Genomic DNA, 23,385 nt, shown 5'->3' with positions numbered 1-23,385 from the left:
TTTATTTTAAATATTAAAAAAAAATGAAAATTTTGAAAGGGGAACAATTCTTGATTCTGAAGGAGCAATCGTATTAAAAAATATTCCAGCGCCAACTTATTTCCGATAGAAAAAATTATATTATTGTTAAAACGATCTGGATACTAAAGATTTTTAAAACATTTGCGTTGACCGCTTCATGATAAAACAGGAACAGACATATATTGCAGAAGGTAACTAACATGTTGCGTTATCCATCATCGGTCTTTCCATTCCTTCATCGTTTTTAGATCGATTTATAGTTTCTTTATTATAGTTTATTTAAATCTAATGATCAATAATTAATTAAGTTCTATTACATTCGTTCTATTAACATGCGCGCGATTCTCGATTCTGAGTAAAATCATATATTTAAGACCAATGATTCTCTTGGAGAACATATAAGCTTTTATATAAGCGAATACTCACGACTCGTATTCGCAAAATATTCGTTTGTGAGTACTCGTGAGTCAAGAGTACTCACAAACGAATACTTTGCGAAATAATCCCGACAATTTCTCACGGGCGAAAGACAAACTAATCGCGATATTATTCAACGTAGAAACGAAAGTCGAAATTATTTCATCGCTTCAGGGATAGAACGAGGAAGAGTTGGGGAAAATTCGTTAAACACGGGAAATTCGATGGTATCGCGACAACGAAGCCTTTCGCATGCAGTTAAACCTTTTTGGAACAAGAATCAACGGCAGCCGAGAACGATTAGGATACTGTTTTCACTTATGCTTATGTTTATTTATTAATTTTTTAGACGGAAGTCATCAAACTTGAAAATTTAATAAAAATATTCACAGTGAGCACTCCTTCTTTCTGTCTCCCATACGTACTAATTCATTCTCTCTCACTCGATTACATATTCTCTCACTTGGTTACATGTTCTCTCGCTCGGTTACATATTCTCTCGCGCACACTCTCTTTCTCTCTCTCTCTCTCTCTCTCTCGCTTACTCTTTTTCTCCCTAACGCATTCGCTTCCGATCAGACATTCGTCTCTTTTACCTGCACGGCCGTAACGTTAGTTGCGCTCAGAAAATACAACGCTCGAGTAATTAACTTCCGAAAAACATATTGGTATCGATTTGGAAGTATGTTATACTTAGAAATATACTCCGTTCCGTCCGTTCCAAATGTTATTCGAAAATTGTACTACCATTGTGTGTTCTGCGCACAACTGTTCATGAGCTTATCCGCAGATATCGGCCAATATTTTTTTATCGCTATTAAATTCATACCAAATTTTGGTACTTGGATGTGTCCATGTATATATTTAGAGTGTGTTTGTGAAATGTGTGTATATGTATGTTTGTGTTTGTCGTGTCGCATAGCTGTGTGTTATGTTGCATGGCTATGTGTGTAGTATAATGTATATGTACATTCAATTATTAATAATTATTATTAATAACAACAATAATTAATACGGATAGAAAATCATGTTTCACGTTGAATGACTTAGTTCGCTGAACATTAATTCTTCAATAGTACTCCATAAGTAGTGAAGTCGTTACAGTTCAACGATGTTCTCGATTGTTCAACATACACGTTCGGTCAAGCGAGGCCTTTCTTTTCTATTACCACACGATTTGCTCGTCTTCCAAGAGAAAAAAAAGAAATCTCGTCATGGAGGAGCTTTCGAAATCTTCCGATTCTAAAGTTAACGATTGTTGCTCGATCGGAGCTACCGATGACAATACACAAAACTGTGATCTTCACTATATGTAACTTCACTTGATTAAAGATTACGTTAACAGCGTCACGCTTTGCAATTAGTGAACCGACAATACAATATCGTCCGATTGTGTTTGTCCTGATTGTGCGGATTCAATCCAAGATAACAACCATGTCATCTTGACGACCTGCTCTTTGGAGGTGAAGCGGATTCAGGGGAAGCGACATTCTGCGCCACGGTTTGCGTGCCGCTCTTCGTAACTCTACCGAGGACAGGGCTCTTCTGGCTCTTCTGCAATTCGGTAAATTAGAAGAATTAGCATAGCAAATGCATGCGTTATTACCATATAATCATGATTATTAAAACATTAAGAATTAAGATAAAAAATTATTGTATTTTTTTTTGCATTATCTTACTTCTTTGAAATTATTTTCATTACGTAATTAATAAATGTCATAATCAAAGATTTTTTTAAAAATTTCTTTACATTCTTTACATTGATTATTCCTCGAGATTTATGCTTGTCTTCGATCATCTGACTTTTTATACTAACTTGATCTGTTCGGTGGCGCGGAAGTAGACATCATCAGGCGCATCCATCCACGACATGACTTGTTTACGCGCGTTACTTCTGGATAGCGGTGGACCATGAGGCAGCGTATGTGGATGAGAAGCCCTACCATTGAGAGGTGGCGCAAGAGGAAGAACTGCGGGCGCGGAATGCTCCAGCGTGTGCTTCGGATGCAGTTGCTGTGGATGATGAGTTCTTTTCGTGGGCGGTGCGCCAGAAGGGAGCCCTGCGTTCAGGGCGATACCTAGAAACGGAAAGACAAAGACTCGTGACAATTTTAAAGAACACTTCAGTTACTTTGATATATAATCGTACTTGCAAGATATCTTCATGGCGTGTTAACGATTATCAATATTAATATCACGTCAAAAAAATATGCTTTTCTAAATTATTTAATGTGTATTAATACACGATTATAAAAGTCCCATTTGTCAGGTACTAATCGCTATTGAGATATAAGATCTTGTCTGGCTAATATTTCTACATAAAAAGACAAATTATTTAAACAGATTCTTGCTTAGACGCTTTATTGAGATGCACATAAAATTCTCTCTTTTTTTTCATTACTTATAATAACAGTTTATATAAACGAAAAAGGTATTTTGTTTGGATATTCCCTATCCATGAATTAATTATCATTGTTACCATTAATCAATAAAAAAATCTTGCATTTGCATAAAATTATCTTTCAATCGTAATGAAACACGAATGATATTAAGCGCATTGAGCGTGATAGTGAAACTTACCATCTGAACCGTTGATTTCGTCGAACGGTCTTGGGCGTTTCAAGATATTCTGCTGGGTCGACATGACAGGCTGCGGCTGGGGTGGCGTCAACGTGAGCCTGTCCACCTCAGGCTTGTTTGGTACCCTCTCGTATAAAAGACTGCCATCTAAAACGTTAATACTTTGTGATCAGATAATGTGTGTCATACACATATGTATATGAAGGTAATTAACTAAATTATCTCTGGTTTTATCAGTAATACAAATACTTTGTAGTGTAATTTCTTTCTGCTTCGTGTAAAATTATCTCAAACAAGACGGAATACGAAAATATTCTGTTGTATATGCATCATTAGCATGTATTATATACTTATAATCGTGTTGTAATTATAGTATACATAGAGTAAATTGAAATAATCAAGAATGTTGGATAAATAATGAGATAATATAATGAGTAATATTCCCAATACAACAAACAAAAAATCATCGCGTTCTTCTTAACAATATATTACAGGTATATACCTACTTCATTTCTTTATTACTGAAAAACTTGTCAAGACTACCATCTCAAAAGATCTTACATACCTTACCTGATTTTTGTCTAATTTTTTAAATCATGTATATATATAAAATAAATGCATGTTATGTACCCGGTGCTTTTGGCGGACGTGGAAATGAGACTCGATCGGGCTGCTTGCGTTGCGCCGGGGAAGTCAATGTCAGCCAGTCCCAGTCGCCGGGTTGCCGTGGTGCTGGATGATCGCCTAGGCGCGAGGCGATGTCGATCACTTTAGGACGCGTCCGAAGTCGTACGGCGCGTGAAAGGAGACGTAGCTCCGAAGGTGTCTTGGATGCTAGCTGGGCGCATAGGTGCCGCAACGGCGCGGCATTCACCGGCTGATGGGGCGCCCGCGCGGCGTGACGTGTGCGCAATTGCACAGCGCACAGACGTCGCGCGGCACGCGCCAACAAGGAGGTGCGCAAGTAGAATGCGGACCGGGTCTTCATGACCGGTCGCGGCGATCCGCCGCCGCCGCCGCCGCTTCCGGCGGCGCCGCGCAGATCCACTCCATGTGCGCTCGCATAGTGACGGCTCAGGTGAGCCTTCAGTTTGAACTCCTTGCCACAGGTGGGAATGCTGCATCGATGCGGCCTGTGCGCGCCGCCCACCCCTTTGCTCTCTTCATCCGATCCGGCGCCAGCACGTTTCCTTTCGAGATCGACGTCGTCTATGCGCGACGGCACCTATTTCGTGGCAAAGAGAAAGTGGCATGAGATGTACAAGTTCGTCATTACCGCGACAATCTCGTTGAAGTGATCGTACGCATACCTTGAGCCCTCCGTACTTCTTCCAATATGTCCAACAGGTTTGACAGAGACGGTACTGCATGTGCGGTGGTCCCCAGGCATACCACTGTGGACTTTGGACGACTTGACAACTCTCGCATGGCTTCCCACCGACTCCGACCATAAGTATTCCAGAATTGTCGCCCACCATACTGCCGTTACTATTACCGTTCAAAATGCTGGTCGGCTTTCCGTTGTTGTTGTTGTTACTATTGCCCAGAGGTACAATCGTGGCGGTGGAAGGAGCGGTTGTCGACGCGGGACTCTTGTTGTAATTCGGTATGTATACTTGCTTCAGTTTACTTTCCGCCTCTACAGCTTTTACTCTTTTCTGTTGGACATACCGATCCGTCGTTTTCCACATGTAATAGTACTCAATTACATTCTTCAGCGTTTTCCACGGTAACTGGAAGACATAAGAAACGTACGTTAATAAACCTGCTCAAATGTAGCTACGTTCTTATTCATTCATATGTATTAATTCGCGCTCACAAAGTCCGCTCGTATGTCGGCGAAATCCTTCCCATATTTCTCGAGCGCCTCTTCGAACAGATTCGCCTCGGACGCGCTCCATTCTTCCATCTCGTCCCGGCACAATACGGGGCCGGTGCTAGGTACTAGAGACGCTAAGGCATTCGATAAGTCATAGGCATGCAGGTGCAATGTATCCATCGCGTGAAACTGCAATACAATTGACAAAATTTAATGACACAATACTCTCTGTAAGAACATTCATTTATCTATTTATATTTATCTGTCCGCAGAACATGCGCCAAACGGAACGTCCCTCACCAGAGTGATGTCTCTAGATGCAGCAGCTGCGGACATATGCAAGGAGGGCTGCTTAATGGAGGACGAACAGTCTAAGGCTCTCGCGAAGGTGCCTACTGATCTGCTAACGACGAGGAATTGATCAATTTGACGATCTGTCAAATTGTGTCTCGGAGTCCAAACCAAGGTCTCCAAGTCTTGTAACCTGCGAGAATCCGCCTCTCTCTCCGCAAGCGTCAAAACCGCCGGTATATCTGTTGCTTGATATCTATTACCTACTCTAATTTCGCCTACAACATAACAAGTATTAAGTTAATCTCGATTCGTTTCTCGTATATCGCTCGTAATAGAAATGTGCACCTTGATATCTTACCTTTGTCAGCAAGCAAAGTACGTTGAGCAGGATCAAATACTAAGCAATAAAAAAATGAATCCTCCTTGTTCAGGTAGCTCGTCAAGGATTCGGTTTCATTCAATAACGTAACGCAGCATTTGCCCCTAATGTGCGTGGCGGGCATCGTCTCCACTTGCCGCGATAAAAACAGTTCCCTGTGTTTCATTTGGTGACGTTGCTTAGAACTTAACTCCGTTACTCCTCCAGGAACACCTTCTTCCATCCCTATACACGACGAAAAAAAAGCGAAATAATATTCGTGTATCTCGTGAGATAGAATATCATTGTGTAAATCAATATAAGTTCGAATAACAGAAAAAAAAGAATATGTTATCAACAATGAAAAAGTTAAAAAAGCTGAATACTCATATATTTATAAAATAATACATTTAATTTTCTAAGCAAATAATTTTAAAACTTGAAACCATATAAATTGTTGCACTTTACTTTTCATTAATATATATATATCGATTGAAAGCAGTCACATCACTATAAGGAAGAGATTATTTTCTAAAGAACATGCAGAAGAGGTATGCAATAACGGTAAAGCCTATCAAAATGTAAATATAAAGAAGATAAACATAAAGGCTAAACACGCGAGGAGACGAAATGCTTAAATCCTCATACTTGAACATCCATGAAGCTATTTTCATTTTTCATTATCATCTTTGTCGCTCGTACCTTTAACTAATTGTCTTAATAATTTTTGTAATAAAATTCTATATCGGTTTGGTATCGAGTGGAAGTTAATTCACGCGACGTCTTGTAGCTTTCGGTTAACCCAAGACTAACGTACGTCCTGAGTACCTACAGCATTATCTTTTTAATTAATCTCTTACTCGTCTCATCTATTTCGCAGGAAGTTAAAGTATTGAAGTAAATGAAATGCGGGGATACGGCAGAATCAATGAAAACTCGAGCGTGGTATTGAACCAAAAAGAGAAACATCAGCAAGAGCGGGCAACATAAAGGCAAACGAAGAAAAATTGCAAGGCAAAAACAATAATCTGCAACGGAAAGGCGATTAACTGTCGATAAAAAATTACGTCGTTTAAAGAAGCCTCAGATTACTAAAGTGTCATCATATATAATGCGGCGGGATTCTTCTTTTTATGTATATGTGAATGATAGGTGAAGGTGTGCCACGTCGACGAGACTCTAGCTGGACTAACGGGAGGATCGAGAATATTTAAAGCTGGCGATACGATAAAGATGCTGATAAATAAGATGTTCGCGAGAGAATCTACTGTTCTAAATATAAGAAGTTGAATAAATACGAAAAATCAATAATACTGGGCGAGGTATTTATATGAATGTGATTGTGAATGAACGCGAATGAATGATTTGTACGGGCACTTTTGTGATAAAAGTCACCGAACCCCTTGTCAATTAACTAAAAGAAAGGAGCTCGGGCTACGCCCAATTTGTTGTCTCTTTGGCCTTACAGTGAAATTTGCCTTGACTCGCGACATACACCAAGATTACAAAGAATTTTGATAAATCCCGCCGCTAAATCAATAGCCTTGTATCGTCACTGGCTTCTATATAAGACTAATGAGATAATCAAAAGATGCAAGTTGTATGCCGTTTACCGACGAATCTACGCATTATTAAACGCTTTGTGTGTGTGTATGTGAGAGAGAGAGAGAGAGATAGAGAGAGAGAGAGAACGAAAACACTTATCAATTTCAATTTTACCAATAACATGTTAAAATAAGATAAGGTTTTACAATTCAATACATAACTTATATATTTCTGTGTCTACCTTAAATAATTATTTATTTTAACGTCAATTTTATAAGACTATAAATTAAAAATGTATTATCAGTAAAGTATTAAAAAATGCTTGTGCTCAAAAACTGATCTCGCATTACTCGAAAAATGTACAAAAATTAAATTTTGTATGCCAACTAAACGTACGCATTTTATACAAGCGAAAAGACATGTGCGTTCCTTACAATTGCTACTTTTGCAATCGCTGTTTCGCAGACGCAAAAGCTCGATTAGATTCGTCGGTAATTGGTCATCTTTCGATCGACTACTCTCACTCACCATGGGGCTCTTGGGCCTCCGATAATGGGGCCTTCAGCCAGCCCCCTTTCCCGCCCCCTTTGATCATCACTTTGGGCCCGATACCATCTTTATTAGTCATTTCCTTAGTAGTGTCGGGATTCTCGAGTTTCTGATTCTGTGTACTCGCAGGGGATTCTGACCTCTGCTGCTCCGCGCTTGCCACTGGAATTTTCATTACAAGACACCCACTCTACGTATTTCTCGTCTTTCTAATCTTGTACAGAATAGGACGCAGGAAGATACGTACGACTGTGCTATAAAGCACAAATACCATATCTTACAGCCCTTACGAGCTCTATACCGTGTCATCCACCTTACGTTCCTTACGCTTTTCTATCCTATCGATTCCGTTCCACGCCGGCCGAACGAACACGTCGTCCGGCTCATCAAGCGCAATCGTGATTGCGCAATTGCGTTACGTGCGAAATCGCGATCATGATTATCTCGGCCAATTCCGTCCGCGTTTCTATTTACAATTCATAGCTCCACGTCGTATTTTCATTCGTGCAACGACGTGCGAGATCAATACCTACGCCACGTTGACCGTTCCTCCGCAAGAGAGTGGATCAAAATACCACCTCCGGCGGTCGAACCCTCATTTCGAGTTTCGCGGACGTATGCATAACGCGATGGAGTACAGATACCCCATAATTAGCGTATATTTTCGCGTGGCCCGAGTGGCCCTTCGCATGCCGGGCGCTTCCTCGGCATGGAAAAGCGCGCGCGGAACGAGACAGCGGCGGATCGTCAGCGCGACGTTTTTGCACTCCGCGATCGACCGGCGACCGCGGGGCGCGGACCGAGATAAAAATTCATTACGCTCGGCCGGACTTTCGCCGTCCGTCTAATTAGCCGTTGATCCTTCCAATGCAGTCCGTACGCGAGCGTTCCGCCGGCCGGCCGGCGTGAGCACGGGCCGCGACCGATTTCTCCATAGAGCCCTTTTCCTTCGAACCCCCTTCGCCCCCTTCCGTTCTCGCTTGCAGTCACACGCGGACACACCCGGGTGCGATAGCGCCCGTAGTGCGTGTGTATCGACTTCCGCGAAAGACAAAGGAGAAACGTATATTCCTTTTTTTTTTTTTTACACGAAAATTCGAAGTACATACCTCGGAGGAGCAAGAGAGAAAGAGAGAGAAAAAGAGAGTGCGAGAGAATACGACGAAAAGGGGAGAGAACCCAATTCGGAGCAAATACCGCCGGACGAAAGCATATACATGGACGACGAGGCCGTTACATACATGTATATATATATATATATGTATATATATGTATAATACATACACATACTCAGAAACACAGACAAAGAGAGAGAAACGTGTACATATATATTATATATATATATATATATACATGGGGCGCGAAAGAAGAGGAGGAGAAGAGGAAGAGAAGGAGAGGAAGAACGGGGGGGAAAAGGGGGGAGCCTGGCGAGGCGAGGGGGACGAACGTACGGGGGGGGAGAGTGGTAGCAAATGCTTAAAACGAAGATGGCTAGTGGGGCCCACCATTTTCGCCCGGGCACACACGTACACACGTGTCGGTGTGCGTCGGTGTGAGGGAATACACGTAACATATACCCAAGCAACCCCTGCGTCAGCCATCCATTTAGTTGAGGGTGGTGGGTGGACCGGGAGTGGGTGTAGGGGGAAAAAGGGGGTGGTAGAGGAGGAGGAGGAGGCGGAGGAGGGCCGGGAGGTAGATGGAGATGGAGGAGGATGAGGAGGTGGAAAAGGGGGACCTAGCGGGTGCACCAGCGTCCCCCCTTTCGTCCACCCCCATCCCCCCCAGGCAGATCGATACAACCCCCGTCTCCCACAACCCGCCCAACCACCCCCGCAACTTTACTTATTATACATTCCCACCCCAAATCCCCGCGTCTCATTATCTTTGTCATTGCGAAGGAAAAATCGAGAAAGCCCCGGGATAATGTGCAACTCTACGCGCGCGGCGAGCGAAACAGAAATGCGTGCGTGCGTATACGTGCGTGCGTGCGTGCGTCTGCGCGTCTCTGTGTTGTATGCGTATACGTGCGTATGCTCGTATATGGTCTCGCTTGTCTCCTGGGAACGCGATTTTTTCGATCCTTTCTTTTTCGATCCTCGAAGAACGGATTAATATCGAACGAGTAAGCGGATCTCGCGTATCGCGTCCAAGATCAGCCAGGCGCGAAATGCGCGCACCTCGAGCGCGAGTCTTCCTAAAAGCATCCTCCGGGATTGATCGATCTAGGAAGGAGTACGAGAGGACAATTTTTTCGGGAACCGGTTATTTCCTCTCTAATAGAGACACATTTACGTAGATTTTCGCCGCGATAGATTCCGCAAATCGAACTAAGCTCCCCCCTCCTCGCCCTCCCCCTGATTACAACCGTGTTATACGGCGACGATCGCAAAGGCAGTGACGCCTCGCGACTCTTCCGGCTCTGTGCGAGTCATATTACACGGCACAGCACACACGCACACACACAGATGCACGCGGTGTCGCACGCGCTCTTCCCCCCCCCCTCCTCTTCTACCCCCCCGATATCTCTCGAATTTTCGTACCGCCTGTATCGCGAGAGAGAGGTGTCTCTCGTCAATAATGATTGCCAAAGCGGAGAAAATCGATACCGCCTGGAAATTGCGGCCAGAATCTTCCATGCTGGAGAGATGAAACCGTGCTCGCGGATGAATTTTCCTCACCTATGAACGGTTATCGATCTGTACGCCGGCGAGCGTTAAAACTAACTCGTCCTTCTCGTACTTTATGGTAATTTTCAGCGTCTCGCTCGTGTCGTCGCATTTTGCATATACGCTCGAAAACCGCGATTTCGCCGGACCGCCGGCCGCGAGCGGGGTAGCGTTCGCGCTTAAGGAGAGACGATCTCCGACGGGCGAGATACACGCGGCAGGAGATTTTCGCTCTATTTTTTTTCCCGTGTCGCAACTAACGAAAGCAGGCATTCGTGCGGTTGTTAGTATTAGTAGTAATACGTTAGTATACAATTCAAAAAAACCGGAGACTGTTACAAAATCGCATATCGGAATAGATCTTCTCGAGAGGAAGCGTGTTTTAGCTATCTAGAAAAAGGGAAGTATTATTTTCCTCGTACGTGAAAATATGTGCGTGAAGCGAGACGTATGTATATATATATAGGAGAAAAATCGGAATAATTCTATACTAACGTGAGACTCTCTGAGAGAGACGCATGGTCTTCCCACACCTTTTACAAATGTTCACGATAACACGATATAGCTTTTGCGCGCGTGGACGTGTGTTACTTACATTGATGTTTGTCCGCCAGCATAACTAAGGTAGCCGGCAAATCCCTCCGCCTGAAGAAACACATGACTTTTGCCTCCACATTCCCGTTCGCGGTCTGGAAGAAACGGGAAACGAAAAAATAAAAAAGGTTTAACGAATTTTTAACGCCGAGCCTAACCACGGCAGCTTAAGCGTATGCGTGTATCTGCATTATTAAGAGGACTTAAATATATTTAGATACGAGAGTACGGATGAATATAAATAGCCGGTCGATCCTCATTATAAATTTCTCGCTAAAATGCAAAAGCGCCGCTGCTGCGCCGCGAGAGACTCCGCTCTTAAATATCTTACCTTATTTAATTCTTCTATCCTCCTAATCTGATACGGCGACGAGGTGGCAGTCTCGAAATACACGTAATCTAAAAAAAAAAAACAGCAATCGTAGATCAACAATCTTGCAAAAAGAAAAATGCGAGAGAAAAGCGTATATAAGAACTATAAATTATCCATCTCAATGAGCTTTAAATTGTCTCGCGTTTGGCATAACCGACGTCCTCTCTCGAAAAAAGGGAAGAGAGACCGGTGAAATGATCTTCTCCTAGATCTTTGAGATCATTCTCGAAAAAATTCGTTGAGGTCAAGGCGGAAGTAGAGATTTCGGCCGGACGTGCACGCTGCCGCTGCCGTCGCTACCGGTGATACAAAATCGAAAAGAGAGGGAAGAGTAGGGGTGAGAGGACGAAAGGAAGGGGAAAGGGAAAACGGTCTCTCGCTCTCGTCGCCGAGATCTAGCGCGCGGCACCTCGTGTACGGGCGCATCGATACAACGAATACGGCGGGCTCCAGGCGGTAATCGCCAGGATCCAATTTTGATCCGCGAGATTTGTCGCGTAAGAAATTAGCGTGACCTGGACGTGAGAGAGGACGGTTGCACGGGGGGAAGGGGGACGTGGGGGAGGAAGGTGGCGAACGAAGGGCAGGGGGAGAGGGAGAGAGAGAGAGAGAGAGAGAGAGAGAGAGAGAGAGAGTCAAAGAGAGCGAGAGAGAGAAGGAAGAATGGTGGAGTCGGATGGGCGAGGAGGGGGGGAGGAAAAGCTGGAGCGTAGGTATAGGACGTTACCGAAGGGGGGGAGAAGGGGGGCCGAGGGGTGGCGGAGAGGACGAGGGAGATCCAGATGAAGAGTGGAAAGAAGAGAGGGCGCGCGGGGAGCGGGGGCGAGCGGTAAAAGCGGGAGGGGAAGGGGGAAGAACGCGCCGCGCGCGGAGGGTATAGGGGACGCCATTGCGATGCCATTTGCAAACATTAATTTCTCGGAGTTAATTAAAGCCGCTATCTCTCTCTCTCCCTCTCTTCGTCTCTCACATTCTCGAATTCACGAAAACGACGACGACGACGACGTCGACGACGACGTTGACGATCGACATCGCTATCGTCGTCGGTCATCGTCGTCGTTGTCGCCGGACAACGTTCCCCTCGACTCCGGAGTCCGGACAACACAGGCCGCGGAATGCATGCGGTTATACTTTACCTCCCACCCGGTACATGTTGGCCGTCATGTCGTTGGCGTCCTGCGTGGACCCGAGAGCGAAATTGGCGTTCTCGTGGTTACTGTGGCCCTCGTGGTATTCGGCCGGCATCGGCATCAAGACTTCGTCGTCCTCCCGCAACGTGTGTTACAATCCCCCGCGGTCGCTGCCGCCGATCGCGGCACTCTCGCACTCTCTGTCTCCCTCCGTCTAATTATCACCGTCGCTCTCTATCTTACTCCGGCAGTTCCCCGCGTACTCACTCGTATTTTTCTCTCTCTTTCGTCACCTGAACGGCACGGTCAACACCTCGCGGCGAACTCACTCCATCGTGTTTGTTTGCCCATCGTCGATCCGCCACTATTAAACTTTCGTTGCCGTCTGCCTCTCGCCGCCAGTGCGTCCTCTGTCCGTCTGTCTCTGTTCTCTCTCTCCCGGGGAGGAGAGGAGAGGGGGGGTTTCGCTCTTTCTATTGCCCTATCTCCGTCCTCCTCCGTCTCTCCCTCTTTCCGCTCCGTCTCTTTCTCTCTTTCTCTCCTTCCTTCCTTCCTGCCCTTCCTTCCTCCCACCTGCGGGGGTTCGCACGGTCGCTACCTGTGTCTTCTCCGTCTCCTTCTCTCCCGCGGGCCGGAGTACTATGTGCGTGCTGCCCACCGTCGAACTGTTATTCACAACACTCAGATATAACGTTCCGCGGTTCCGTTCGGCTCGTTCCGTTTTTCAACGACACGCTTACCCGACGACGGACGAACGAGCGTGCGTGCGTGCGTAAATGCGTGAATGCGGTGCGTACGTACCCGTGAAGAAACGTGCGTGCGTGCGTGCGTCCGTCCGTCCGTGTATGCGTGCGAGCGACACGCAGCACGCAACACACCGGGAGGGCGGGAAAATCCCCCGTACGGTCGGCGTCGATTCACGCGACCGTCTCGTCGTCGAGCTCGCACACACGTGTCACCGCGCGAGACGCGGGGGCTAACAAGGTCGTCGGCGACCGCCGCTGCCGCCGCTCGTAGCATCGAGGCCGACACGGCCCGCCATTTTCGTTCGTCGCGGCGGCGAGCGCGAGCCGCTAACGCGCGCGGACCGAGGGGCTGCGCCGGAGTTGCCTCTCGCCGCACCGGGACCCCGAGTCGGCCGTCCGTCCTGTCCGCGCGAAGTTACACCGCGCACCTATTACGTGTCCCGCTGTCCGCGTCCGCGAGAGACCCACCTCACCCGTTCGCACACTCTCGAGCGGCGTCCACGGTCGCCGCGTCGCGATAGTACCACGTCCCTTTTTGACTCGCGATCACACCGCACCGCTCGCCCGCGCCTGTGCGAGTCGCGAGAAGCCAACGCACTCCCCGGCGCGTTCGAGTAACGGAGAAATAACCGATGGCGAGCGCGAGCGCCGCCGCGCGGATCTGCCGGGGAATCGCGCGAGAAAAACTCAAGAAAAACCGGACGGCCCGTCTAGAGACTTTCTGGTCGAAGCCCGAGACGGTGACCCGCGATTGGTCCGCCATTTTTTTTATTTGTACTAGTTTTTCTAAAAATTCTATTTTGATTGAATGTAATAAATAAACTGGCACTTTGAAGATTTAATTTTTTTTATACTACCGTAATGAAACTAATTAATATCTTGTGTTAATTTGCGCGCTTAATTAAATTTTAACGTGCAGTTGCCATGAAACACTAGTGGTCACCCTGCGTTTAAAACTAAAGGCGGTTATTTTGAATTATGTCGCCAAATCGCCATAAATTTACATTATTATAAATGGAGCGGTAAAAGCCATAGTGGTGTAAGTCAAATTTTTTAAAATATTGTTTCGTGTGCATAGATGCAATTTATATATTGTATAGATTGCATCTATGCACACGAGTCGATATTTCAAAAAATTTTACTTACACCACTATAGCTTTTACCCCTTCAAATATGAATTTACATTGTTGCTACGGAAGACAAATGACGGAGCAATTATTGCGATCGTAATGAGAAAGTAATACATATAAATAACAATAATATAATTGAAGAAACAATTTCTATTGAAGTATCGAATAGCACAATAATTAGAAGAAAGAGACAATTGTAGATTCCTGAATTGGGGGAATGCTCGTGGTAAATGAAATAATATTTGTACGTAGTATATGAAATATTTATATTTACGAAATTAGTCTTTTTCTATACAATTGCTAATGCGCAGTCACATATGTACTCCTCCATACTTTTTTGTCGGAATCGCTAAAGGGAATCGCGTACACACACGCGCCGAACAATTAAAATTACTCACTTAATTTGTAGAACCTGTGCGAGCTTGCCTTGCTTTCACGTGAAAATGTTTCTCGATGCGCCTGACTAATAATAAATAGAGCAACGAATAGAATGTCGATTTGATGAAAATACACGTAACACAAAGATATATTTATTATATACACAATATATAGTGCCTCCTTTTTATAATAATACACATCCGCAAGAACGTTCATAATTTAATTTCATGGAATTTCGTTAGTTCTCTCTGTAAGGCACACCCCACGGTCGTTACCAAAGTAATTTTGTGTTCTCTCGTATATTTTTTGCGTTATATATAATATCGTATAAATAACTGTATACCATTGTGGATATATTCTATTAGAGCCTAAATTTATTATGCATTTCTATCTTTAAGAATAATTAATACGCTAGAGATATAGAGGCAATAATCTGTTCTGTACATAATCCTATGTCTTTTCTTATCGACTCCTTTAAGATAATGTACCATTTTTTTTCCATTAATGATAATAATGACAGTAACGTTATAAGAATAACGGGAAAATGCATAAATGAGATGCACAGGATGAGACCTGCACTCCTGCACAGGTTTACGCGTGCGCTCCCCCGTCTTCGTCTATATAAAATAAGAGTAGCAATGTCGAAAGAGTAAAAAAAACGTACGAATGATTCGATCAATTGCCAATACATTCCCGCGTTGACTACATATGGATCGTTTACAATCGTTTTAAATAATTAAAGAAACCGCACACCGATTCTTTTACCTCTTTCTATTTTTTTTTCTTTCTACGCGGCTTTACTCGCAGGTCGCGTACGATAAAAATATGTGTAACATATACACACATACAGCTGCATTTTTTATATAACGTTTTTTGTATATTACCACTCACGATTTTTCCTTCTTTTTTTTTTAATCTTGCGTGTAATATTAATATAAAATACCTATGCCGCCATTGACAAATTTATGCATTTGTATGTACAAGTATAGCTCTCCCAAAATCCAACTATCTGGCTTCATCATATTTGTCGCTCTCACTCTCTCTTTCTCTCTCTCTCTCTCTCTCTCTCTCTTCCTCTACTTACTAAGATACTATTGTTTTATGAATAAAAAAATACTAATATATATCGCATTGTCGTTGCACGGGCAGTGTTTGCGCAGTATTTTGTCCACTCGTAAGGCACCAACTCTATTGGGATCCTGAGATTCAACCCGAATGCTTCGACAGATTCAGAGGCATATCTGCAAACGAAAAATAGAGACATGAGCACATTTTCGAATATATCCCATTCATCCTGATACTTATATTTATGATAAGTAAATCGAACATATACCTGAAGGAGGTGTGAGAGTTTGTTCCCTATAGTCTTTGTAATGTGGGGACGATGGATGAGAATGCGGCGGTGCGTACACGTGCATAGGAGGCGAATAGTGGACGGGAGACGGATAATGAGGCGCCATCCATAGAGGCGCCGCCCTATATGGTCCAGGTGGCAACATCGGTATCCCGTACAGCGGATGATGAACGGATGTATTGCTGGACCCGATATAGGGATCGATTCGTACCCTCGGATAGGCGTTAGTCGATGAGTATTTCACAGGCTGCCGGTCGTCCGGCTTCAGCAGTGTCCTCAAGAAACCCGGCTCGGGACTCGGCTTGTCCTCCCCCAGGATACTCGTTATACTGTATGACGACACTTGCTTCGAGGAAGGAGTCGGTGGCGCACTCGTCGTGCAAACCGGCGGCTGCGGAGTGGCCCGCCTCTTGGACGCCTGATCCTCCAACGAGACTCTCTCCAGCTCTCGCAGGATGCGTTTGCGAGGCGACACGACATTAGGATCCAGCAGGCGCGCCAGTTTATCGACGATCTGAATTAACCTGCCCGACGACGACGACGACGACGACGACAATGACGACGACGTGCCGTTCAATTTTCGCGACCCTCTCGTTGGATAGGCCGTCGTCGATTCCGGAACCGAGGTCGCGGTCGTGGAATCTAACGGGCGCCTGCGTTTCCTCGCTATCAAGCGAAGATGCGCGCACAAGCGAGTCCTCGGATTTCGACGGTAATAAAAATTGAACTCCGTGGTTATCCTACGTCGGGGATGGGTCTGCTTCCAGCAATGATCTCTCTGCCAAGGACTGGATTGGACCGACGAATTGTCATCGGAAACTGAGGACAGAATGCGATGTTACGCGTTATCTGGCTTGTGTAAAAAACCTGAGAAACAATATTTACAAATCTATTCTTGGAAATATAATAAACGTATGCAAAAGAAATCACAAAATGTAAAAAAAAACTTTGCATAATACGCATGAATGCATCCTTGGACCCACCACTGAGGGAAGTAGAGCTCTCCTGCCGATTCGGGATGGTGCTGGCGGGCGGCCAGAAGGTTTTCTTCGGCACGGGAAACCACGTAGTCTTTTCCCCGTCCCTGCGGTGAGACAGTTCCAGGATGAACTTTCCATCTTTGAAGAATTTCAAGCGACCGCCGGGAGTTGGCAGCAGGTTGCCGTCGATACGTTGCGCCTCCGTGTGATGAGCTGGCTGGGGACTCGAATTTTTACCATTTGCCTTGGCGAGGGTCGGGTGCAGTGTAGGTGGATCACGCGAGCACATCTCTGTCGTGCCCCTCACGTGACCTGTGTGAGCATGACATTCTGCTGACTTTTCGCGCATGCTGACACTTTACCGGTATCCATTTTCCTCCGCTGGGCCACTCATACTTGGACCTCTCCGGGCGTGTGACACAACAAGGTAGCAGCTTGTTGACTTTCTCTCAGAGAATCAGACCCGTGCGCACGAGACGTCGCGGCGGCGTTCGGCCTCGGCGCGGGCGGCGCGATGATGCATCCTCGCACTCCTCCGGGAATCTCTCACCACTAAACATCCGACGTAACGGGGACCTGCAATTAACAAAAGTCTGAGGCACGTGTGTCGCGGCGCGGACAGTCGGTCAAAACTCATGCCACTCGGACGGGACGTCGGAGATTATAGTGGAGCACACCAGAAGTCACGACTCGCGGGCGAGTATCATGATGGCTGACAGACGGTATACACGCAGGTTCGGTTCGGTCCGCGGCCGCGGAACCGTACGGCCGAGGATTTTACTCGCTGGCGGACAGGAACGCGTGACCGTTCTCCGGTGCGATCCGTCGCTGGCTCGGTCGCGGTGTCATCGTACCAGCGGAGTCACCAGCGCGCGGGCAGCGGCGTCAAATGCCGCGGACGGCGGAGGGGCGACATATTTCATTCTCCTTTTTTTTTTATCCTCTCCTTTCCTCTTCTCGCTCCGGAGGGGAAATACAACGTGTGCGCGCGTGTGGCGTGCGGCTGCGGCGCCGGGTTCCTCACTCCGGGCGAGGGCTGCCGACGTCGCGTCGGGTTGTGGCGCGATACGGTATCGGTTTTCGCACAGCTCGCGGGGCCCCCGCGGTGAAATCCGGTGTGCGACGAGCGTGTTGGCGGCGGCAGGCGGCCGCCACTCCGCCAGTGCCAGAGACACCCAACCCACCCACGCACGCACTACCGCCTTCCGCTTCTTCTGCTGCTGCTGGTGGTGGCTAGACCGCCGCCGTCGGCGCGCGGCGCATCGTCCTCGGGTAGGTCCGCGGGGACGGGCGCCCCGTGCTCCCGCGGTCCGCGTGCAGCCCGGGACGGCCTCGTGCAGCCTGCGGGACGGTACGGCGACGGGCGGCAGTCCGCGGCGGTGGGGAACACCGCACGGCCGCGACACATGTGTTTCGCTACACCCCGAGCGAGCTGTGGTCCGAGTGGCGCGTCCGCGTTGTCGCCGGCACGGAGCCCCCCGTGTCGTTCGCCCACACGAGCACACGCGTAATCCGCAGAGCGCACCAGCCGTTACACCGAGTCCGTCCGTCCGTTTTTGCTCGCTCGCTCTCGCGACGTTTCCTCTCGGCCCCCGTGCCTGCCGTCCGCTGGGGGGGAGTTGGGGGAGGGGAGGGGTAAAAGAGCGTAGAAGCACTACTCCGATCCGATCGCCTCCTCGAGTCGACGGTGTCGACCCTTCTCGTCGACAACACTGGTGGCGGTGGCGGTTCGCGTTCCGCGCGTTCCTCGCGCCTCCCTGCTCCTCTCCCTTCCCGCCCCCCTCGCCATCTTGCGCGCGATCTCTCTCTCTCTCTCTCGCGCGCGATTTCCGCGATCTCGACCCGCGCGAGATCTTCGTGGATGATCGCGACATTCGCGACGAGCTCGAATCCGCGTCCGGTATAATTCTCGTTCCCCCCGTGAAATTGCAACGTCCCCCCCCGTCCCACTCGATAAAAATCAAACCCGCGCGAACTCTTTTCCCATCTCTCTCTCTCTCGTTTTCTCTCTCTCCCGCTGCTCTCCCTCCCGCCCTCCTTGCCGAAATGTTCGCGTTTCGTCTCGTTTGTGTCAAATCGCGGAACATTCCGCTCGTCCCGAGACTCCCGTGCCTCATCGCGGCGCGAACGGGAACGCGCGCGAAATTCGTATCGGCGCGGACGCGATTCAACGCGCCAGAAGGAACTTCCTCTTCGCTTTTTTTTTTTATTTCTTTCTCCTTTCCTCCCAGATGCCGATGGTTCGCGTCACTCGAGTGAAACGGACCTCCTGGAGGAGCATTTCGTGCTGGTCAAGCGAGACGCCGCGCGGAAATGTCGTTTTTATAGATCTGGCAAATATCTGTTTACCTTCTAGACGTCCTGTCCGCATACAGCTATTCTAGTCTCTATGTATTATAAATATATCTCTGTTACGCAATTCTTTCGCAATTTCCATATGTAGAGAGATGGTCGCCCGTGCAGTAGGACGTTTCCGATGGTTATTTGTCTTTTTTGGGTGACAAGAACATTTTCACGATGTTGCCATTCGATCGAGCCAGCCCGATTAAAAATATTGTGGTCGCTATTTACGATTACGAGGCAGATTTTATTTCCGTGTACTTTTTCTCTTGCGGGTTCAGAATCATATGATTGTTTTCTATGTGCTGGAAAGACGGCTGGAATAACACCAGAATACAAGTAATATAATAATAATGAGGATAAAGTAAAGCTACATGTTGAAAATATCGTTGGAAGAAAACTGACAGAGATCAATATTTACGTGTACTTTTTAATCGAGAATCATCCTTTCCACGCTGCTCTTTGATCTTTCCCTCGCAGTTGTGATATCATAAACAAAAATGGAAAAAGGAAATACGAAATATTTGACAAATACTTCCACTTCGGTGTATAAAACGTGCGGCGATTAATTATGTTAATTAATCTCTTGAATGCGTTATCTCGTAATGATTATACAATTATGTCTCTTTAAATTATTGATGAATGTGATGTATGCAACAAGTTTTATGTGTTGCAGATAATAATTTATGAGATATTTATCGAGATGCTGTTTCAGGATTATGTCACTGGATTCGCAATACTTGCGCGTTTCACAAGTCGATGATTTCAGAAAAATCCTTAAGATACCGCAAGATTAAAGAAGTCCGAGGGAAAAGAAGGATGGCAATAGGAAAAAGTCGTGAATAGAAAAAATAATTGAGCATACAATAATATACGCGATAAAATTTAGTCAAAAACATTTCTTCATTCAATCAATCAGATTTAAAAATAGAGTCGATACAGATCATTCTTCATTCAATCAAACAGATTTTAAAAAGAGTAAATATTCGCTTATGTTAGATTCGGTGGGTTAGATTAATGGAGATATCTGTTTTCGTACGATGCGTCTCTGTAAATATTTTTACCGCGAAGCACCATGCCTTGACAAGCGGATGTGTGCACGTCCTCGATCGGCTCGTCGTCGGCGGCTCTCACTTGTATGAGAAACATGCGTCGACTTCTGGTGGACAAGTTCAGGTACGAACCGTGCAGCAGCAGGTAAGAGAAGATGATGACTTCACCCTTTTTGGCGTGCACGGGAACGGCCTTGGACAAAGGGTATTTTTCGGGATCGGCGTAATGGAACTGCTCACCCATCTTATCGGTCACCGTTCGGTCACCGTGATCCTCCAATGGTCCCAGCTTATGACTCCCGGGATATACCGCCAAGCCACCATTTTCCGGCGTTGTGTCGTCCAAATGTAGAAACACAGCCAGCATGGTGTGCTTCTTGTGGGGAAAATAATGATAGTCTTGATGCATCAGGTAAGGCGCTCCCTTCTCCGGCGGCTTCATATGCGCCTTAGTGTGATGCAGCAATATGTCCTTAGTGTCCATGACATCCTCGAGAGCGTCCAACAAATTTGGGTGCGTAATAGCCCGAGTGAAAACGCCGCTGTGCATTTGCAGAGCATGGATAGATCTTACCTGATACATAAATGAGAATACGTCTAACATAATATATAAATTATATAATATATATTATATGTAATCTACAAATAACATAAATCTTCTATAATAGATATAAATTTTACAGAAAGTAGAATGGCTATGATAAATGTTTTTTGCTTACGGAATAGTCAATATTTCCAGCCTCTTTTTTCATAGCTTCTCCGGCCCATCTTGCCTCCAAAGGTAGATTTTCACGACGTTTCCTTTCGAATAGCTCATCATAGGCGTCCGATATTTCATTCATTTCCTTCACAGAGTATACATTCGACAATTTGATGTAACCATTTTCCTTCCAGAATTGTTTCTGTTCTGACGTTAAAAATTTTAGGGAACCCATTTTCAATCGCAAAATTTAAACTTCTCTCATGTAAAATGATGATACTCTCGCTTTCTCTCAGCCTCACGAAATGCAATATCGCGTCTTACGACAAGTATTAATATATGTATTGCCCTACTCCAAAAGCGGTTCTATAGGAGGGATTATCTGTACGTGATTAAAACTTTAGATTCATGCACAATCGAGTTGTCTAACAATCGCACGATTTTCTTGCGTATTTCCTGTTCTTACAAAATTCCTTAATAAATAGTCGCATAAAACTTATAACATAGATTTAGTGGCGGAGTAATTAACTGCAACTCGATAAGATAAAAATTTAACGTTATAATTATGTATATAATATAAAATATTTCTAGCAATTATACAAAATTTTTCTTATAATAAATCAGCAACAACATCTTATCTTGTCTATTTTACTGTAAATATCTTGGTTAATCAATAAAATTCATTATTACACAATTTTGTACTGCAACCTTGATTACATAATTCCGATTACTGGCGTATAAGACTTATCACGTTTGTTGTATATTGATACGAATAAAAATACTGGTTTGCTCTTTCTGATAATGAATGGAAATTTCTATCATATGTGACCTCAGGACACTTGTCGAGTCATGTTGTGACATCAATGCGATGTCAGCAGTACAAACACATTAATGCTGTTAAACACATCAATGCTTAATATGGTCTCGTTGCTCTTAATTATAATACGATTACACAGCATTTAATCTATTTAACATCCTAGAGAAAATTGTTCATCCTATGAAAAAATGTTCAATTCTGCTACAACTGTGCTGTATCGCGAAGTTACGGTCATGAAGAGAATTTAAATCCCTTTATGATCTGCTTTGACTGATACCATCGGTAGGAGGACTGAGTGGCACTATTGTACTGAGTATATTGCACGTCATCTTCGTTCTCCAAATAAGTCTTGCACGAATCGTGATACACTTTGACCAGCGTCCTGCAGTTGCACCGCATATCCGCTTGGTCACTCTGGCACAGTTTAATCCTGAAGCAACTTGCCGTCTGCATAGGCGGCACGTATTGCGGCTTGGGCAGGAAGAAATCGGACACCGAGTTACTGTCGTTTTTCCTCAGCATGACAAACATGTTTGTCATGTTTAGAGGAACGTTCATGGCCTCCTGGAACTCGTCGCACTCCAACATAGACCTGCAAATATAAAATGACACGTGTATCTCACGATCCTCTAACATATATTTACAAGCGTGCTCCGTGAAGTTCATCTTTCTTGTTGACCTCATGAGCTTCAAAAGCGGTTTCCTGGAGGAATGCTGATACTCTTTGTGCTGCTTGCTGTTGAGAACATACGAGGGAAGATCTATCCCAATGTAGAGTTTCGGCGACAGTATCGTAGCGCCGAGTATTATGGCAACCTCCTTTATATCACAACCCTTGAGGAAGAACTGCGAGGACAGGTGATCCGAGACGGTTTTCAACGTGCCCGACAGGGCTCTGAAGGAAACCGCGTTCCTGTCTGTCGTCTTCACGCTCGTCTGGAATTGAGCTAGCGCCTCGTACGTGAACGGTATCTGCTGCTTCTGATACAGAATGTACTTTATGAGCTCCATCACAACCTTCGTGCACGAGTCGCTGGTCAGCGGCTCGTCCAACATCACGTCGATCTCCATCTCGCCCTTTCTGTCTCTGGAGAACATCGTGGAAAGGAGCGAATGCCGAATTCCCCGAGCCTGAGGACCTGTGGAGATTTATTTTCAAATATCCGTGCGTCAAAAAAAAAAAGAAATGACTGTCAGAGCGACTCGCGTCTGCATTCAACGCGACGCTTTCGCGCGTCTCTCAAGTTAAGGTTAGGAAAAAATCAGGTTAGGTTATCGAAGTCAATCCGCATTGTTTCTTGTTGAACCTTTCGGGTCCTTTTTTCCATCTTTTTTCCCTAATGTCCAATTGAACACCAATCTCATTTTAGGTGCGAAAAGCGTGGTGCAACGCAACCACAAGGAAACTACTTCCTGTGACATTCAGATATTGGTTGAGCACATTGGTATATTGGTTGGTTGTTTGTTGCCATGTGCCTGGTTAGTTACTAAATTCACCTTATTTACATTCCGCCGTTGAGACGTATGAATTTTGAAGTT

The 23,385-nt window shown here is 45.7% G+C and overlaps 4 protein-coding genes across 6 annotated transcripts; all 4 read right to left on the bottom strand.

The window, feature by feature from the left end:
* Positions 1-744: 744 nt before the first annotated feature.
* On the bottom strand, positions 745-13,705 carry Mta1-like (metastasis associated 1-like). Of its 3 annotated transcripts, none has more exons than XM_071777757.1 (13): positions 13,151-13,705; positions 12,356-13,014; positions 11,178-11,245; positions 10,848-10,941; positions 7,563-7,745; positions 5,490-5,735; positions 5,138-5,406; positions 4,838-5,026; positions 4,329-4,751; positions 3,649-4,243; positions 3,019-3,165; positions 2,255-2,516; positions 745-1,992 (listed from the first exon to the last, which is right to left on the bottom strand). In XM_071777757.1, exons 2-13 carry the CDS (start codon positions 12,468-12,470, stop codon positions 1,854-1,856), a joined length of 2,730 nt encoding a protein of 909 aa, XP_071633858.1. In that variant the 5' UTR covers positions 12,471-13,014; positions 13,151-13,705; the 3' UTR covers positions 745-1,853. The 3 variants fall into 3 exon arrangements, with proteins under 3 accessions (XP_071633858.1, XP_071633859.1, XP_071633860.1); XM_071777758.1 differs by having other exon boundaries at positions 13,228-13,705; XM_071777759.1 differs by lacking the exon at positions 7,563-7,745 and having other exon boundaries at positions 12,356-13,704.
* Positions 13,706-14,474: 769 nt separating this feature from the next.
* Positions 14,475-19,252, bottom strand: H (transcriptional corepressor hairless). Its single transcript, XM_071779394.1, has 3 exons — positions 16,941-19,252; positions 15,937-16,776; positions 14,475-15,844 (listed from the first exon to the last, which is right to left on the bottom strand). Exons 1-3 carry the CDS (start codon positions 17,284-17,286, stop codon positions 15,810-15,812), a joined length of 1,221 nt encoding a protein of 406 aa, XP_071635495.1. The 5' UTR covers positions 17,287-19,252; the 3' UTR covers positions 14,475-15,809.
* Positions 19,253-20,161: 909 nt separating this feature from the next.
* Positions 20,162-21,269, bottom strand: LOC139813728 (probable alpha-ketoglutarate-dependent hypophosphite dioxygenase). Its single transcript, XM_071779396.1, has 2 exons — positions 21,049-21,269; positions 20,162-20,903 (listed from the first exon to the last, which is right to left on the bottom strand). Exons 1-2 carry the CDS (start codon positions 21,262-21,264, stop codon positions 20,292-20,294), a joined length of 828 nt encoding a protein of 275 aa, XP_071635497.1. The 5' UTR covers positions 21,265-21,269; the 3' UTR covers positions 20,162-20,291.
* A 267-nt stretch (positions 21,270-21,536) lies between these two features.
* LOC139813727 (MAD2L1-binding protein) lies at positions 21,537-22,944 on the bottom strand. The gene is made up of 2 exons (XM_071779395.1): positions 22,526-22,944; positions 21,537-22,438 (listed from the first exon to the last, which is right to left on the bottom strand). Exons 1-2 carry the CDS (start codon positions 22,942-22,944, stop codon positions 22,078-22,080), a joined length of 780 nt encoding a protein of 259 aa, XP_071635496.1. The 3' UTR covers positions 21,537-22,077.
* Between the last annotated feature and the right edge of the window lie 441 nt (positions 22,945-23,385).

The sequence above is a fragment of the Temnothorax longispinosus genome, chromosome 5 (assembly GCF_030848805.1).
Source record: "Temnothorax longispinosus isolate EJ_2023e chromosome 5, Tlon_JGU_v1, whole genome shotgun sequence".
NCBI lineage: Eukaryota > Metazoa > Arthropoda > Insecta > Hymenoptera > Formicidae > Temnothorax > Temnothorax longispinosus.
The sequence above is the reverse complement of the archived record's forward strand: the minus strand, read 5'-3'. Positions and strand labels throughout refer to the sequence as shown.